The sequence below is a fragment of the Diplodia seriata genome (genome assembly GCF_021436955.1).
Source record: "Diplodia seriata strain FDS-637 chromosome Unknown scaffold_3, whole genome shotgun sequence".
NCBI lineage: Eukaryota > Fungi > Ascomycota > Dothideomycetes > Botryosphaeriales > Botryosphaeriaceae > Diplodia > Diplodia seriata.
The window spans coordinates 1,343,696-1,360,204 of NW_027117310.1; the positions used below are offsets into that span (position 1 = coordinate 1,343,696).

General features: G+C 54.0%; 5 protein-coding genes across 5 annotated transcripts; 2 read left to right on the forward strand and 3 right to left on the reverse strand.

Moving 5' to 3' along the window:
- Window positions 1-607: 607 nt before the first annotated feature.
- ubc15 (Ubiquitin-conjugating enzyme E2 15) lies at window positions 608-1,326 on the reverse strand (the record flags this gene model as incomplete). The annotated part of the gene is made up of 3 exons (XM_066774611.1): window positions 608-867; window positions 950-1,042; window positions 1,167-1,326. The coding sequence occupies 3 exons, from the start codon at window positions 1,324-1,326 to the stop codon at window positions 608-610; spliced, it is 513 nt and encodes a 170-aa protein (XP_066634730.1).
- Window positions 1,327-4,305: 2,979 nt separating this feature from the next.
- Window positions 4,306-5,101, forward strand: SLS55_003132 (uncharacterized protein; the record flags this gene model as incomplete). The annotated part of the gene is made up of 3 exons (XM_066774612.1): window positions 4,306-4,493; window positions 4,545-4,757; window positions 4,837-5,101. The coding sequence occupies 3 exons, from the start codon at window positions 4,306-4,308 to the stop codon at window positions 5,099-5,101; spliced, it is 666 nt and encodes a 221-aa protein (XP_066634731.1).
- A 1,120-nt stretch (window positions 5,102-6,221) lies between these two features.
- dpp4 (Dipeptidyl peptidase 4) lies at window positions 6,222-8,606 on the forward strand (the record flags this gene model as incomplete). The annotated part of the gene is made up of 2 exons (XM_066774613.1): window positions 6,222-6,928; window positions 6,980-8,606. 2 exons carry the CDS (start codon window positions 6,222-6,224, stop codon window positions 8,604-8,606), a joined length of 2,334 nt encoding a protein of 777 aa, XP_066634732.1.
- A 96-nt stretch (window positions 8,607-8,702) lies between these two features.
- Window positions 8,703-12,414, reverse strand: SLS55_003134 (uncharacterized protein; the record flags this gene model as incomplete). The annotated part of the gene is made up of 8 exons (XM_066774614.1): window positions 8,703-9,130; window positions 9,338-9,377; window positions 9,428-9,523; window positions 9,574-9,840; window positions 10,083-10,250; window positions 10,938-11,012; window positions 11,060-11,074; window positions 11,125-12,414. The coding sequence occupies 8 exons, from the start codon at window positions 12,412-12,414 to the stop codon at window positions 8,703-8,705; spliced, it is 2,379 nt and encodes a 792-aa protein (XP_066634733.1).
- Window positions 12,415-15,007: 2,593 nt separating this feature from the next.
- SLS55_003135 (uncharacterized protein) lies at window positions 15,008-15,852 on the reverse strand (the record flags this gene model as incomplete). The annotated part of the gene is made up of 3 exons (XM_066774615.1): window positions 15,008-15,030; window positions 15,078-15,179; window positions 15,276-15,852. The coding sequence occupies 3 exons, from the start codon at window positions 15,850-15,852 to the stop codon at window positions 15,008-15,010; spliced, it is 702 nt and encodes a 233-aa protein (XP_066634734.1).
- Between the last annotated feature and the right edge of the window lie 657 nt (window positions 15,853-16,509).

Here is a 16,509-nt window from a genome sequence, read left to right on the forward strand (position 1 = left end):
GGTGCAACGTGGATACCCGTCGCAGAAGCAATTTATTGCAGCAAATTTCACTATTTGGGATCCATTTCTGAGAGCATGTGGCCGTGTCTCTTGGGCGACGAAATGAAACATCGAGATACAGATGTAAGGTTGAAAAGTAATGCAACAGCATCCAGATATGGACTTCAATCAATGACGCACGTCGTGATTTTTGTAATCCATCGTCCTGGGCGTGGCTTCAATCATCGACTTATGTAGTGCGACGATACAAACGGGACACCTAGTACCACCCCGCAATGCCCTTGAATGACAGGAGGACTGGCGCCTTTTGTCAGAAACAGGAAAGACTAGTGTTGCTGATACGAACGCAGCAGCAACAAATGAACAATGAGACAAATGATAATCGCACCATATTTTCCGTTATGAAAATCGTTGTCCAATGATCAGGTTCGACGATACGGTGCCAAAAGAAGTGAGAAGCAAGACGAACCTTTTAACGCCATACCATGCATGTTTCTCATACGCCAACCAGACCCATCCAGCCCACCTATATACACCTGTCCAGATCCGATCCAAAGAACTGGAGTGAAGTGGCGCCATGCTTTCTACGAAATGCCGTAATCCCTCCTTACATGCCCTCCTCGAGGCTATCCCTCACGCACTTCCTAACCCTCTTCTTGAATTCCTTGGGATCATCGCGCCACAACCTCCCCGCCTCCACGTTAGCAGGACTCTCGTCGTTCGGCGATGAGAGCATGGAGATGACGGAAAGAAGGATCGTTTCAGGGGTCTGAACCGGGGACCAACGCTCCGAAGCAGACTCGTAGCCGTATTTGTCATCACCAGGGGGATGCAGAATGGAGATGCAGACATCGCCGCTAGCATAGACTAGATGATTGTCAGTTATGAACAGCGCAGCGCATATGTCGCGCAGTTCGTTGTGCGTAGGCGCAGAGCAGGAGCAACGTACTGTTAGGGTGGAAAATGGGAGTCTCGAATTTCATCTTCGGAGGAAGCAGAGGGTACTCGGATGGGAACGATAGACGCGCTCTGAAGAAGCCGCCTGCGAATCAAGTCAGTACAGCGTTATGTGCTGTGCGTCTCAGAATGATAATGCGAACATGTGCCACAGGACCGAAGCCACCGAGACAGGTACATGGCGCAAACCAGGCCGTTCTTCTACATACCTCCGTAGAACTTGCAGTCGTCATTGATCATGAGCATCACCTCCCACTCAAAGACGTTGTTATCCACCAGGCCGACACTGATTCCCGGAATGTCCTTGTCCGTTTGCATGTGCTTGAGCTGGCGGCCAAGGAGACCGGCGGCAGCTGAGGTCGAGGTCATGTTGGCTGGAGGCTAGCGACGTGTGTCTCGGGCGGAAGAACAGGCTCGCGTGCGGCGTACGAGAGGTGGCGATGGCGGTTTGTGCGAGGTGCTGCGGTGAGCTGAGCTCGTTGGAGGGATGGTGGGGTTGGAGGCGGGGGCGGCAGCAGAGCTTGCGCTGGGCGTGTATGCACCGGAGTGGGCAGCGGCGGGGTCACAGTCACACGAGGCGGAGTGCGCAGCGAGAGGATTTGAGAAAAGCTGCGGAAGGGTGTGGAGGCGAGTGGATGGGAAAGTAATGCGCCGGGATGCGGGCACCTGCATTTCAGCGATGGCCAGCGGGCCCGCCCTCCTCTGGCGCGCCCCGCCTTTCCGGCGCCGGAGAAGCCAAATGAACGCCGACCGGCGTCGCGGTCCTTCACCGCGGCTCGACACCTCTTACGCTCCTCTTACGCCTCTTTCCACGGAACCCGCGTCGCCGCGCTTCCCTGCTCTGCTAGCGTCTTACCTGCAGCTGTGTCCTCGCCTCGAGCTACGCCCACTCTCAACAACAACCTCCCTTCAACTGAGGTCTTCATCGCCATGCGTGCACTTCACTGCCGCAGCGGCATATTTCATGTTTGCTCCGCTGCGTGAGGGAAGATTGTGTTGATGCTTGTTTGCGCATGGCAGGTGCAGGTGCTGCATGGAAAATAGCTCACCCACGGGAAACCGCATCCCTCGCTGTGGCCTCGCTTCTAGCCAGCCGCCGCATCCAACGGGGCAATAGCCTGGAAGGCGCGCGCTGACTCTGCAATCTGCCTTCCTTGGCCGTCAGTACCTAGTAGTCAGTATGGCAGGAACAGCAAGCCCGCCGTACGGTGTTTCCTCAGGCGTCTACAAGCCAGCAGTAGCAGACGTCAGGGTCGCGCGCTCCACCCTCACTCCTTAGCGCCCTCCGTCCTGTCGTTCTCAACCTCGACATCTTATTGTCAGCTTGCCGGGGATACCTCCCCCAGAACTCCCTGATACCAGGTGCGATATGGTGTTCTCTGGGCCGTTGGAACCACACTCACACAAATCAGTACTTCGATCACCGAGCCTTCCTCCCGAGCGTCGGCCCTGGGTCTGAGCAGCCAACTGGACGGTATCTTCGGCAGCATCAATTCTTCAGCATCTTCGACGGTAGCCGACGCCATGCCGCTCTCTAGAGGCTCCACACCTATTCTTCCAGAAATCGAATCTCAGGCCCCTCTGATGTCCTATAAAGATGCCCTTGCTTTCCGGTTTGGCGGAGATTCTAGCCTTGATTCGCAACCTGAGCGCTACGTAGTCGCAAATGCTGTCCGGGAGCCGACTTCCACAGAAGTTCCGCGGGCAATTCCAATCGTGGACGATGAGATTGCCCAGGAGCCACTTTCTCGAACCCCTCCCGCTGATAGATTCTCCTCACTGCCGCCGTCTCGCCAGGCATCCACAGCAAAGCCTGCCGATATCCCGTCTCCTCCTGCGCGAACTGGACCACCTGGCGCCCCGCAGGAAGTTCCGATTGTGGCAGTTGAAGCTGTCAAGAACCCAAGTCCCAAAGACGTCCCGCAGGCAGTTCCAATCGTGGGTGTTGAGGTGCCAGCGAACTCAAGTTCCGCAGACGCCCCGCCGGCGGTTCCAACTGTGGGCGATGAATCGTCGGGCTTCGTCGTGGTCCAGGAACCTCCTGTTATCCCTGAAAGCAAACGCGCGGCATCCAGCTCTTCCAATTCGTCGCAATCGACACAACGACCCACTGAAACTGCACCAAACAGCCCGAAGTCCGAGACTTCCACACGACCCACTGAGGATACGCCACGCGCCGTCTTTTTGCGGCAGGCTTCGAGTACAGCTCCAAGCATACCGCCATTGGAGTCGAAAGCCACCATATCTCTCACGACGGAAGTTCCTGCGGGCTGTGGGTTGCTTTTCATGCCTATTGAACCCAGCGGCGGACAAGAGGTGCTTAAGAAGGCACAGACAGTGATTGGGCACGAACCTGCAGTGCCTATGCACAGAATCTCGCCGCCGCGCTCAATCTTGAAAGTCAAAACGGATGAGACTAGCTTGAAAGTCTTGGGAGAGGCGGCTCCCCAGAGTTCTCAAACTTCTCAGCCTTCTCAGACTCCTCAGGCTAGCAGTAAATCGAAACGCTCGCGCGTTCGAGATCTGTGGCGTCGCATCATCACGAAGGTTATGCGGAAATTCATCAAAGCATAGGCTGTGCAATGCTTCCATTACCCTAAAAGTCTATGAAGTTGCTGGGTGGTTCCTTTGACCTATTCTAGTTCGCCCTCCAGAGATACATTAATACCATTTGCATTATTGTGTGTGTGACGAGGGTAGTGATACAAATATCTGGTGCATGCAAGACTTGGGTTTGCGTCATGATGGATTTAAATGGTACGATACGCTGTGACGGCTCCTTCAACTTGGGGACAAACTGTTACAATACCAAATAATGCAAGCGACCTTATATCCGCCGGGCAGCACCAGTCAAGTAAAGCTCTGACCCAGAAACTTTATATGTTGTGGAGAACGGCAGGTGCCTAGTAGGGCTGTGTTCGCAGCGACACCGCAACGGAACTTCGCCCCCAAAATCCTTCGCGCTTGTCGGCCAGTCACACGCCAGGATTTAGGCAGAGCCCCGCTAGGCAGGCTGGCAACAACAAACGACTTTCCCCTTTAGGGCAATCCGTGTGCTATTTCCGTCGCGGTGCGAATTTAGGGTGCGGGAGTGGTGCCTGACGGCCTGGCACATGAGAGGCTGAGCAACGAAGGATGGGCGTAGTCGAGACAGCTCAGGCGCAGCCACAAATCGTAGCTCAGGCGGTCAAACAGGTTTGCCTTCATATATTAGTTGTCTCACTCCCAGAATCTTCCTTTGTCTCCACCACATTCCCGACCAACAGTATTTGTACGGTCCACACCACTCATACATCTGCGCGATCAGGCCCAACGTCACCTTCTCTCAACACCGACACCAAAACCAACATGGCGCGCTACACACGGGAAACCTCGCCTTGGAAGAAGCGCGTTCTGCTTCCCATTTGGATCATCCGCGATGGCCTGACGGTCATCATCATCGCCATGTACGCCTTCATTCTCTCGGTCTTGATCCGGGACCCGACCGACGATCTCGATCAAGACTTCGACGACAAAACGATCAACACCGCAAAGATGTAAGTAACAGTCCTCAACCAGCGAAAGGAATCCACTAACCTTCCGCTCAGCCTCGTTGCCGTTTTCTTGACCTTGTTCATCGTCTCCCTCCTGCTCGACGTCTGGTGCATGATCCAATACGTGCGCCACTCGCTGAGCCCGCGCACCTTCCTCATCATCAACGTCCTGCAACTGCTCTTCTGGATCGGCATCATCGTGCTCCAAATAGTCGGCAACGCCGCCCTCGGCCACGTCTACGTCAGCATCTTCGGCATTGCCGCCCTGTAAGTTTTCTTCTCGCTGCCCATCCAAAAAAAAAAAAAAAAAATCCACACGATCACAGACTAACGTGTCAATCAACAGACTCCTCTACATCAGCCTCTTCATCTACGCCGTCACCGTGTTCCGCCGCGACCGCAGGCTGCGCGCCTCCAACTCGGGCCACTACGCGCCCGCCGTCAACCCGACTAACAACCACCTGTCGGCGCAGGAGTACGGGCAGACGAGCTACGCCGGCCCCTACAACCAGCCGCCCATCTACAACGTGCCCTCGTACGACACCAGGGGCTCGTTCGCGCCCAGCGCCGAGGAGGAGCTCAAGCCCGTGCAGCACACGCAGTACCGTTAAGATGGGGGGACGAATGGCAAATTGGGGGGGCTTTGCGACGGGGATTGAGCGTAGCGGAGAGCGCGCGCGGGGAAGGAAGGACATCGTCAGAGTTGCACGAGGAGCATGCGGTTTGGGGAAAAAAAAAAAAAAGAAGCACGGCATGAATGGACGATGGGGCGGATTTGCTGTATGATTCTGATTGAACATGATATCCCTGGAGTTTTTGTTTTGTTTTGGGTGGGTTGGTTATGGATCACGATACCTCTTTCCTTTTTTCTCCGTCTCCATGGCGATGGCAGATACCAGTAAATATGATGCGTTGGATGCATGGATAACTGGCGTAAGAGACAAGAAATGGTGATTCGTCAATGCTAATGTCCGGCTGCACTACTGGAGGCTGAAATTCTGCTACACAACGGTGGAGTTTGTATCACCGTGTGCGCGGTACTCGGGTTGCTCAGTTCCTTGCTTGGCCTGGAATCTGCGAGCTGGGGTGCAAATTAATTGCTGATCTGTTTGTCACTATGCATGGAGCTGCTGATAAGCGACAGGTAAGTAGTGGCCGATTCGTACCCTTCCCTGACCACCAACCCCGCACCAGGCAATGTTTCTTGCAGCGCCAACGGCGATCGGCCTGGTTTCAACCCCAGCATGCACGCATGTTCTCGACCAAATCCGTGCCGCGCAGATGAATATCGCAGGATGGGCTGACCCTGATTGTCCAGCTCCAGGTCGTTCCTGCATGAGAAACTGCGGCACCCGCGCAGATGCGGCGTAACAGGCCGGCAAGCCGCTCCCCAAAGGACCCTCACGCCGCTCGAGGGCGGGCAAATCCTTGAGCTTCTCTAAACCGACCGTATCTCCGGCCCGCGCTGTATCTTCTCCTCTCGCACCGCCGGCCAAGCTGCCAAGCAACCCGCCTCAGATCGCCTATGTTGCCAGCTTCCTGTTCGGGACACGCAGACGCGATGTACGACGCTGCCGCCAAGCGTCGTGGCCATCTTTCGCCATCTCATGCAATCTTACAGACTATATAACTCACACTACTGCACCTCACCATTGTGTACTCCAACGGCCCACGCTCTTTTGAGGCACTCGCTCCCCCACCTTTGGCCGTGTCTCTTCTCCGGTTGCCGCTATGAGGCCCTCCCTATTGCTCGCTGGCCTGACCGTCGGCGCCGGCGTAAATGCCATCTACCCGCCGCGCGGCACGACGGCGCCCAAGACCAATGGCACCAAGCTCCTTACCTTCAACGAGACGGTACCGGCGAGCCTGAGTCCGTCTTCGGTGTCGTTGGCGTGGGTGGCCAGCGACGTTGACGGGCAGTACATCTATGCGAGCGACGACGGGGCTCTGCTTCTAGCCAACGCTGTCACCGGCCAGAACGAGACCTTCGTGGCTGCCGACCAGGTGCCCGCTGACTACCACGACTACTGGATCAGCACAGACCTGACCCGCGTTCTGTGGGCCACCAACTATACGAAGCAGTACCGTCATTCCTACTTCGCCGACTATTTTATCCTCGACATTGCTTCTGGCAGCTTGGACCCCCTAGTCGCCGATCAAGCGGGCGATATCCAGTACGCCGAGTGGGATCCCAATGGAGAAAAGATCGCTTTTGTTCGTGGCAACGACCTGTATATTTGGGCCGACGGTGAAGTCACGCGCATTACTTCTGATGGCGATCCCGATACCTTCAACGCCGTGCCCGACTGGGTAATGGAAGAAGAAATTCTGGGTGACCGCTATGCGCTTTGGTGGAGTCCTGACGGCGAGAAGATTGCATATCTCAACTTCAATGAGACCGGTGTGCCAACATTCCGCGTGCAATACTACATGGACAAGTGAGTACTTTGTCTTGTTCCTTGTTCAAGTTCATGCTAACACTCGAGCAGCACCGAGTACGGAAACTCTTATCCGCGCGAACTGGAACTCAGGTACCCCAAGGTCGATGCTACCAATCCAACCGTAGGCTTCAACCTGCTGGATATTGCCTCTTCTGAAATCACCTCCATTGCTATTGATGCATTCCCTGCCGACGATATCATTATCGGCGAGGTTGCTTGGGTTACTGACGATCACTCCAACGTACTGTTCCGCGCCTACAACAGAGTCCAGGATTCTGAGAAAGTGGTGAATGTTGATGTTGCCTCGGGATCGAGCTCCGTGGTGCGTGAGCGCTCGGAGAGCGAAGGCTGGCTTGACAACAACCTCGCCATCACCTATGTAGGCGCTGCGGCCGGCAACGGCACCAACGGAACGTACTATCTCGACCTCTCGGACGTTTCCGGCTGGACGCACATCTACCTCTACCCTGTCAACGGTGGAGCTGCCATCCCTCTGACGTCCGGCGAATGGGAAGTCCGTTCAATTCTTAAGGTCGACACCGCTCGAAGCCTCATCTACTACACTTCCACTGAGCACCACAGCACCGAATCACACCTTTACTCCGTCTCCTACAGCACCTTCAAGAAAACCCCTCTCGTCGACGACACCATCCCAGCGTACTGGTCCGCTTCCTTCTCCAGCGGTGGCAGCTATTACGCACTCTCTTACCAAGGGCCCGACGTCCCCTACCAGGAACTCTACTCCATCAATAGCACCACCACACCACTGCGCACGCTAGTCGACAATGCCGACTTCTATACTAAGATCAACGAGTACAAGCTCCCCGAGATCAGCTGGTTCGAGCTTGACCACCCGTCGGGCGAGAAGCTCAACGTGATGCAACGCCTACCCGCAAACTTCGATCCGTCCAAGAAGTATCCAGTCCTCTTCAACCCCTACGGCGGCCCCGGTGTGCAAGAGATCCCCAAGACGTGGAACTCGCTCTCGTGGAACGCGTACATCTCGTCCGACCCAGAGCTGGAATACGCGCAGTGGGTCGTCGACAACCGCGGCACCGGGTATAAGGGGCGCGCCTTCCGCGCGCAAGTCGCGGGCCAGCTGGGCAAGCTGGAAGCCGAGGACCAAGTGTGGGCGGCGCAGCAGATACTCGAAAAGTACGCATGGGCGGACCCGGACCACGTCGCCATCTGGGGCTGGTCGTACGGCGGCTACCTCAGCAGCAAGGTGGTCGAGCTCGACTCGGGCGTCTTCACGCTCGGCCTCATCACGGCGCCCGTCAGCGACTGGCGCTTCTACGACTCGATGTACACGGAGCGCTACATGAAGACGTACGCGGCCAACGCGGCGGGCTACAACGAGACGGCGGTCCGCAAGACGGCCGGCTTCAAGAACATCGAGGGCGGCTTCCTGCTCACGCACGGCCTGGGCGACGACAACGTGCACTTCCAGCACTCGGCCGTGCTGGCGGATGTTCTGATGGCGGACGGCGTCGGCCCGGACAAGTTCGACAGCCAGTGGTTCACCGACTCGGACCACAACATCAGGTACAACGGCGACAGCGCGTTCCTGTACAAGCTGCTGACGAAGCGCATCTACGAGGAGAAGAACAGGGTGCCGGCGGAGGAGGGCGGGGAGGAGGCGCATCAGTGGAGTAGGAGGGAGATCGTTGTGTGAGCGAGGTGTGTGTAACTGGTTGGTTGGGTTGTTGGATTATTGATTGCTGTTTGTAATGAGGCACTGAATGAACGAATGCTCATTGATAACTATTGCTCAACCTCTCATCCACTGCAGCAAATTTATCTGCCTTTCCGTCTGCCGTACGGCCAAGTCCAGTTCCTCTTCATCATCAGTCACCTCCCCATCCGAGCTCGAGTCAGTGTAGAAGCCCGCATCAGGCGTCTCCCCCTCTGGTGCCTGCCGGTCGTCCATTTCTCGCTTCAGCTGCGCCTCCATTTCTTCGTCCGGCTTCAACGGGAGGTCGTGCTTCGCGATGAAGTTTACCCACTCTCTGTACCATTCCTGGCATTTGCTTCGAATGTGCCTGCTCGGAAGCCTTTGGCTTCCGCGGAGAGGTTTCAAAAGAATGAACGCAGTGTACTTGTTGGCGCTGTGGGTAATGCGAGACCAGACCTCGGAGAACTTTCCAATGTTGAAGGCGAGGATCACAAAGGGAATGGACACGGCGAACGATACGCCAACTACATCATCCTCAGTACAGATGTAGAAATACGTAGAGGGTTGGTTCTTTGTACTCACAGAGAAGCGCCGCTACCCAACCAAGGGGGAAATCGTTTTCGCCGTCCTCTTTGGGGAAAATCGAGACCCCAAGAGAAAAGAAGGATGACATGAAGGAAAGCGGAAGCTGCTGCAGTCAGTGCTTGGTAATACCCAAGAAGTCTGGAGACCCACAAAGATGATCGTAATGATGGTAAAAACAAGTATGGTCTGAATAATGTTAGCGGGGCATCGATGAAAACAGCGAAGGATAGTCGTACTTTTCCTTGCTTAGCCGCTTCTTCGGCACCTTCACGAGAAGACCGGGCTTCCCATAGATTTGCCTGCTTTTGTTTGAGATCAAGGAGGTGCTCAATCTTCAAAGGTCAGCACTTGTAGTAAAGTCCCGATACAGGGGTTCTCTCACCCCCTTCTCCACCTGCTTCGCATGTGCATCCATAACGTCAAAGCTTTCGTCCGTTGCACGGATCAACATCAAGATATCAGAGAACTTCTTTGTATGGACCCGAGATGCGTCGATGCCATGTAGTGAATGGCGTGGTTCAACCATCTCTTGGAGAGATTCAACGACCTTGTACTGATCTTTCAAAACAGATCTGATCATCTTGATCTCGTCCAGGATATCTTTGATTTCTTTCAGCAGCCTTGATTCCTTCAGGATGTCCAATAGCTTCTTCAACAACATACTCCTGTGCTCCGAGTAGGTTCGGTGCCTCTCATGAAGGGAATGGAGCGTGTTTGCGCGCCGTCGAAAATGTCGGAATAGACGTGTTTCTTCCTCCTCCTACATTTGTCAGCTTGTAGGGTGACTATGAGGATAAGTCCACTAACCGCACGGCCTATCGCCCCCTCGAAAAAGTGAAGGAAATTGATAGACTCCAGATGCTGATGGCGGTCGAACGCGTTACAACATACGGCAAGGATACGGGAGACCAAGTCCGTGCTCTCGGAGATGGATTTTCGGTTGGTGCGACCCAGGACGGTGCTTTGCAGGTCATCTGCTTCGCGAGTCAACTGAGGATGTGCGGCTCCTTCGCGCGACGGGAAGCTAGTGATGATGGTGTCTGGCTTGTTGTCTTCCCCCTTGACGAATCATAACCAAAGCTGATCCACCATGAGTATGTTGTGGTCGGGGGAATCCTGCCATTCATGCTTTGCACAGCGGGAGACAACTTGGGTCCTGTCCCTGTAGGAGGTATCCTTCAACATGTTATAGTAGGATTGGTCAAGGGTTCTTAAAGTCACAAGTCAGCCGCTCTCATTCCCCAATCCAGGAAGTAATTCAATGTAGTTGAGATCGTTTAATCCCGTGGAAAGTGACATACCGTCTGACATGGAAGGTGAGATGCTGGCCTTGATTGTGGCTGTGGTCATTCAAATAACCTCTTATCGCCAAAGCTTCAGGGTCTTGATGTCGTAGTATGAACGAACCGACATTATTTGCGCCCCATTTTCGATCAATCAAACGATGGCGGGAAAAGGGAGGAATTGGAAGAAAGACTTTTCCGGGAAGTATTGGCGCTGCTCTTGCGATGCTAGCAATGTGCTGTTGCCGGAGCGAACTTTCGTAGCTGATGTATGGCATCTGTCTATCATTAAATACTGGCCCCCAACGTATGACCCAAACCTACGAAGATGACCCAGCTGTCACTGTTTGGTGTGCTGGATAAATTTGATAGTCTTGGCAGCCATGTTGCTTCCGGGCTCATGTATTGCTAAAATAATCAGCGTGAAGTAATAAGATGTGCGTGTACTTTCGGTTTGGCTTACACCGTGGTGAATTTCACTGCGCTTATGAGGTTTTGGCCATGGCCAGTGGAGTAATTGCAGCTTTGCGAAGAGGTCCTGGTTTGTCAGCAAAGTTATGTAGGAACGAGAAGGTGAAGGCTCACATGCACCCATGCCATCTGCCATATGATGTCAGCAGTGTTGATGAAGGTGCTTCTGTTGTTCTTACATTGTTCATCGGAATGTGGTACCATCTACACAAGGCAATTCCTGGGTTCTCATGATGCGCCGCTCGGAAGAAACTATCAATGTTCTCGTCGGTGTATACAAAGTCATGCACGGACTTGTATACAGGAAGATGTCTGTCTGGTTTTGATTCTGTGGGCTTGAAGATTTCTCGGGCCACCATTCCTGTCTTGGAACATGCCGCCCGGGCGTTCGGATTTCCTGGGTTTCCTCTGACCAAGGTACGTGGTCCGATAGGACCTTCAACCAATGGTCGCTTCTCGAAATGTCCTTTGATGAATATGTTGGCTTTCTCTTCGAGCGCCATTGTCTCAGGGGACGCTCCATCCAAGTTCTTGACCCCAGTATTTGCGCCGGCTTTCAACAAATCCCAGACCATGTCCGGACTGTGGGAGAAAGAAGATCCGATGGAGATATGAAGCGCCGTGTTTCCGTAGATGTCTTGGCGATCCAAATCGACTTTGCCACTGTTGATCAGGCTTTTGACAAGTCTATCCAGCCCTTGCTCTGCAGCCAAGTGCAGGACTGTCTGTCTTCTTCCGCTCTCAAAGTTGAAGTCGACCGAGGCCCCAAGTAAGTCATCGATGAAGTCCTCGTTGTGAATTCTGCTGGCCTGGAGAAGTTGATGAACACCTACGAATTCTGAGATGGCGTTTGTAAGGGTTCTGAAACGAATATCCTTCGCATGGCCTATCCTCGCAATGTTCTCGACATCCGTGTCACACGTGTAGTGACGATCAAAGTTATTGAGAACATTTCGCGTTTGTGCATCGGAACCCTTGGTCTTCTTTGATTCCTTGCCTTGCTCTAGGTATCCAAAGGTGGCAATGTTCCGTTCCTTTGTCTTCGTGAAAAATTCGTCCCAGATAACATTGGGTGCGCGATCATTGCTGGTCTTCCGCGCCTCGAACAATTTGGAAGTCCTCGGAATGTTGAAATTGTTTCCCATCCAATCAATTAGGTTGTTGAAGCTTTCAAGTGGTGGGGCAAACATGGCAACCGCTGCGGTGGATTCCACTATTCGAAGCCTTGCGTTTTCTTCAACGGTGTCCAACAGTTCCCCAAAGAGCAAGTGCTCAATGACAATTGTGCCATAGCCATGGCCAATGAACACGATCGATCTTGATCCTTCTCCATCTCGTTGTTTCAAGAACTCTTTGAGAACCTCGGTCGCAGCGAACTTCAGGTCAATTGGAGCGTTGCTCGAGATCCTATCGTTGACATCCAGGCCAAAACTGGTAATCTTTGCTGTAGGAAGAGCTTTTGGCAGCATTTCCCGGTCTGTGAGCCAGCTCATAGCAGTGGCAGAAGATTGATTAGGCAGTTCTGTCGAGGGGAGATCATCGCTGCTCTGAGGTCCAGTACGCCTGACTAATTAGCTCTACATGGCTGTAAGCCCATGGAGAGGAAATATACCTAGTTTGTGACCCTCTGCGTCCTGGGGGTTCTGCATCGATATTCTTATCTTTCTTGTCTTTCGGTTTCACGAATGCTGACATTTCCCAGGCGACGTGCTTCTTACGACTTCCGCACATGTGCACGACTACTATGTCAATTTGGCCCCTGCTGGTATTTTCCTTGGGTTCACTCAGTCTATGAACTTTGATGGTCGGGATCACATGCTGGATAGCGGCGGGTTGGGACGATGAAGAATGTCGAGAACTTGACATCATTAGCAAATCATGGTTATTTTTGTATCTTCTTTCCCCTGGCAAGCAACTTACCCCTGGCTACTTGCACTATCTCTTCTCTCGAGTCTCCCTTTCCCACTGGTTGCTGGTGCAGCACTGCTCTCGGGGAAAAGAAGCGATACGCCATTTGAGATTAGCGAAGGTTTGCGGGGTTTTGACGAAGGTGCAAAATCCTTGTAATCCGTCTCACTGGATATCGCTGTCAGGCTTTTGCTGCGTTCAAGCGTGCGTCTCGTTTGCGGGGGAATGTCAGAACGGGGGTCTTCCTCCGCCAACGAAACTCGGATGTCTGGCCCGAGGTTTCCTGGAGTATCATGAGAGCTCTCGTCTCCAACGCAAGGGATTGGAGGGGGAACATCGTCTGCAAGATGTTAAGCCGCCATAGAAGGAGAGAAATTAACCACGAAGGACAGTGGTATGAGCGCAAGGCTTACAGTCTCTGGTACAGTGATCCATTCGGCTGATTACTGTGGACAACCCAAACGATCACAATGAAACAGGGAGGGAGTTGATTTATCACTGCGTAGATTGTTCTCACCTTGCTTACGCGGCCATTATGATCGTGCGGCTTACATGCATATTGTCTCCTTCAAGTTTCAGGGATACGACCCTCTTTGGGAATCGAGGTGGCACTGGATTGGCTCGCAAGACCAGTTGCCTTCAGCTTCCTCTCGACCCCGCTCGCCAGCACTGAAGATATGCCGGTCCTCTCAGCCTTGCGGCTCAACTCGCAAGACATGTGACAGAATGACAGGTCGCAACATCTTGCGCTTTAAGGTATCAGGGACTTGCGAGAGTAGGAAGCAGGAGTTTGCGATGTAGTACGCAAAATCAAGGTGCATGGTGGCTGCACACGTGACACATATATTTCTGTTAGCGTTAAATTAACTTTGCAAGGTGTTCGGCGCGAATTCAACTAACAATTAAAGAATTTGCTGCTGAGTTATGCAGTGTGAAGGGGCCCAAGTTCGGCGGGGTTGCCTGCAGGCCACGACCGGGCCAAGTGAGCTTGATTTTAGCCAAATTCAGCACATTCGCGTAAGAGACCATTAGATAACGCTGAGACGGTCGCGCCTAGTCTTGAGGCTGAGGTCGGTATACAGCTGGGGCTTGTAAGCTGCTATCTACCCTGCATCTGACTTCTGAAGCTCGTCTGGAATAAGAGTTACTGCAGTCAATTAGCGATGATCTGCAAACAGCGCTCCGGAACACTGCAGCTTTTGCTATCGTCAGCCACGAACCTTCCCTGATATCAGAATGGGTCCAGGCGCGCACGTGTGTAGCGTTCTCCACCCGGAAGAACACGACCGTACAGTACAAAAGCGCCTCTTAGCACTTTATTTACGAAGCAGTGGATGAGCAATGCCACCTTGGATGGGCCCAAGCAGTTTCGTGAACGCATCGGCATAATGCATATGCCCGATCCCATTGCTGGGCATGTTAGGAGTGCAAAGGAAGTGTTTTTAACGACCGGCAATCTGCATCAGCGGGTAGGGGTACGTTAACGTGGCCATGCGAGACCGCTGGGCCAGCGAAGTTACAAGACCACCTGACCAAAACAATGGGAAGAAAAAAAATTGGCGAATCGAAAACGCAAAGATCATAGAATTGCAGATAGTACGATTGAAGTCGAAAGTAATAACCGAAGTTAACATGGGGAAGCCGCCTCGTCTCTCAGGGGTCGAGAATGCTGAACAATCTTTAGTTTGGGGAGGTCTGCCTTGCCCTCTCTTGACGCGATCTCTTGTAGAGACAATTCAATGAAATTGCACTTGATGTTTTTGTACGGAAACCGAGAAACAGCCCACAGCCGATCAATCTTACCTGGCTGGCCTATCCGCCTACTGAATGCTGTATCCACCATCAACGACGATGGGCTGGCCGGTAATCCAACGAACATCGTCGCTGGCGAGGAAAACAGCCGCTCTGGCTGCATCTTCCGGCTCGCCCATACCGCCGAACGGATGCGCCTCATCGACTTTGGCTTGCGCGGCCGGGCTACTTTGGTGATTCGCTGTCATCGCCGTGCGGAGGACTGGACGTCGGCTCTGTCAGACCCCCTACGAATGGAAGGCTGTGGCAAAGAATGGGGCGATGGCAATAGAGAGCAAAAAAGGTAAAGCGCGCGGAAACACGGCAGCTAGGGAGGATGCTCCGGAACAATGTGGCGTCGGCTCAGATGAGCAAGGAGCGATTCGCTAAAGATCACAAAGCCACGGACAAATGATATCGCATGAGCACTTACAGCCAGGGCAGATGCAATTGCAATGGATCCTGTCCTTCGCGTAGTCTAGCGCGACCTGCTTGGTCAGTTGCACGACGGCGCCCTTCGACGCGCAGTAAGCGGCTGTTAGCACGATCAGCGCATTCCATTCTCACCTTCCGCACATCGGCCGTCCCTCCCGTCAAACAGAAATGAACGCGGCGGGGTAAGGCGACTTACGAGTGCCGTGATACGCAAGCAGCCCCTGGATGCTTGCGGTGTTGACGATCCAGCCCTTGTCGCCGTTCTGCCCGTCCAACGGCTCCTGGCTCAACATCTGCGCCAGCGCATACTTGCAGCCGAGGAAAACGCCCTTGGTGTTGATGGCCATGGTCTTGTCGTAGTCGGCCTCGGGGGTCTCGTGGCAGCGCAGCATGCGCGGGTGGCTGCTTTCTACGCTGATGCCAGCGTTGTTGACCATGATGTCTAAGCGACCGAACGCCTTCACGCACTCAGCGACAGCGCGTTCCACGTCGGCGGCGATGGTGAGGTCGGCCTGCACGAATATGGCCTCGCTTCTTGGATGTTCTTGGCACAGCAGCTTGTGCGTGGGCAAGGCAACGGAAGAGGCCGCCAACCGTTCGGTGATCAGCTTTGCCTTTCCGGTCGCGGGGTCTTTCTCGTCGCGCAAATTGGGAAATAAATCGACACAGGCCACGCGTGCTCCTTCCTGAGCGTAAGCCAGAGCGATGGCGCGACCCAAGCCCGACGAGGCGCCGGTGATAAGGGCGGTCTTGCCGGCGAGGCGGTTGGGCATATTGAGGAGGGGCTGTCTCGAATTAGGGGTTACGTAGTATCGATAGCCTGCGGTAGTTGCAGGGCGCTTCGGCGGTCGAAAATGGGTTTCAGGCCCTACGACTTTGTTTCAAGAAGACTCGAGTCAGATTCCGTGATGTTGAGCTGCGGTGTCGTGCTCGTTTCAGCGGGTCGAAAACGTGCGGTAGTTCCTGCGGGACGACCCGACGTCACTTGTAGAGTGCGGGGCAGCAAGCCGGGCGACCTGCAGCTTGCCGTGCCTGAGCTGCATATGCGCCGAGCAGACGAGTGCGAGCCGCGGTACTGATAGCCCAACCGCCAACCTTGAGCACAGCGCAGCTTCTCTCTGCAAGCGGACCATTGCGGCAACAGCCAAGATAAGTGTGTACAAGGTTAAGACGGAAGTCGTGCCGAGACACATCACCCTGCCTAGCGGTTGTCGCTCTCTAGCAGCGTCGGTGCGCGCCGTGTTCGTACCTACGTATCGTCGTGATTCGGATAGATATCCAAGAACGGGATTATTCACGCCGTGGACGTTAGGTCCGGGGGTCGGCCGTGCTGGCAGCGAAGTCATCTCCGAAAATAAAAAAGGAGCAAACATGAAGATGACAGACCCTTAGGCATTCCATTTCTGCACTCCTTGATCGCTGAGAGACGA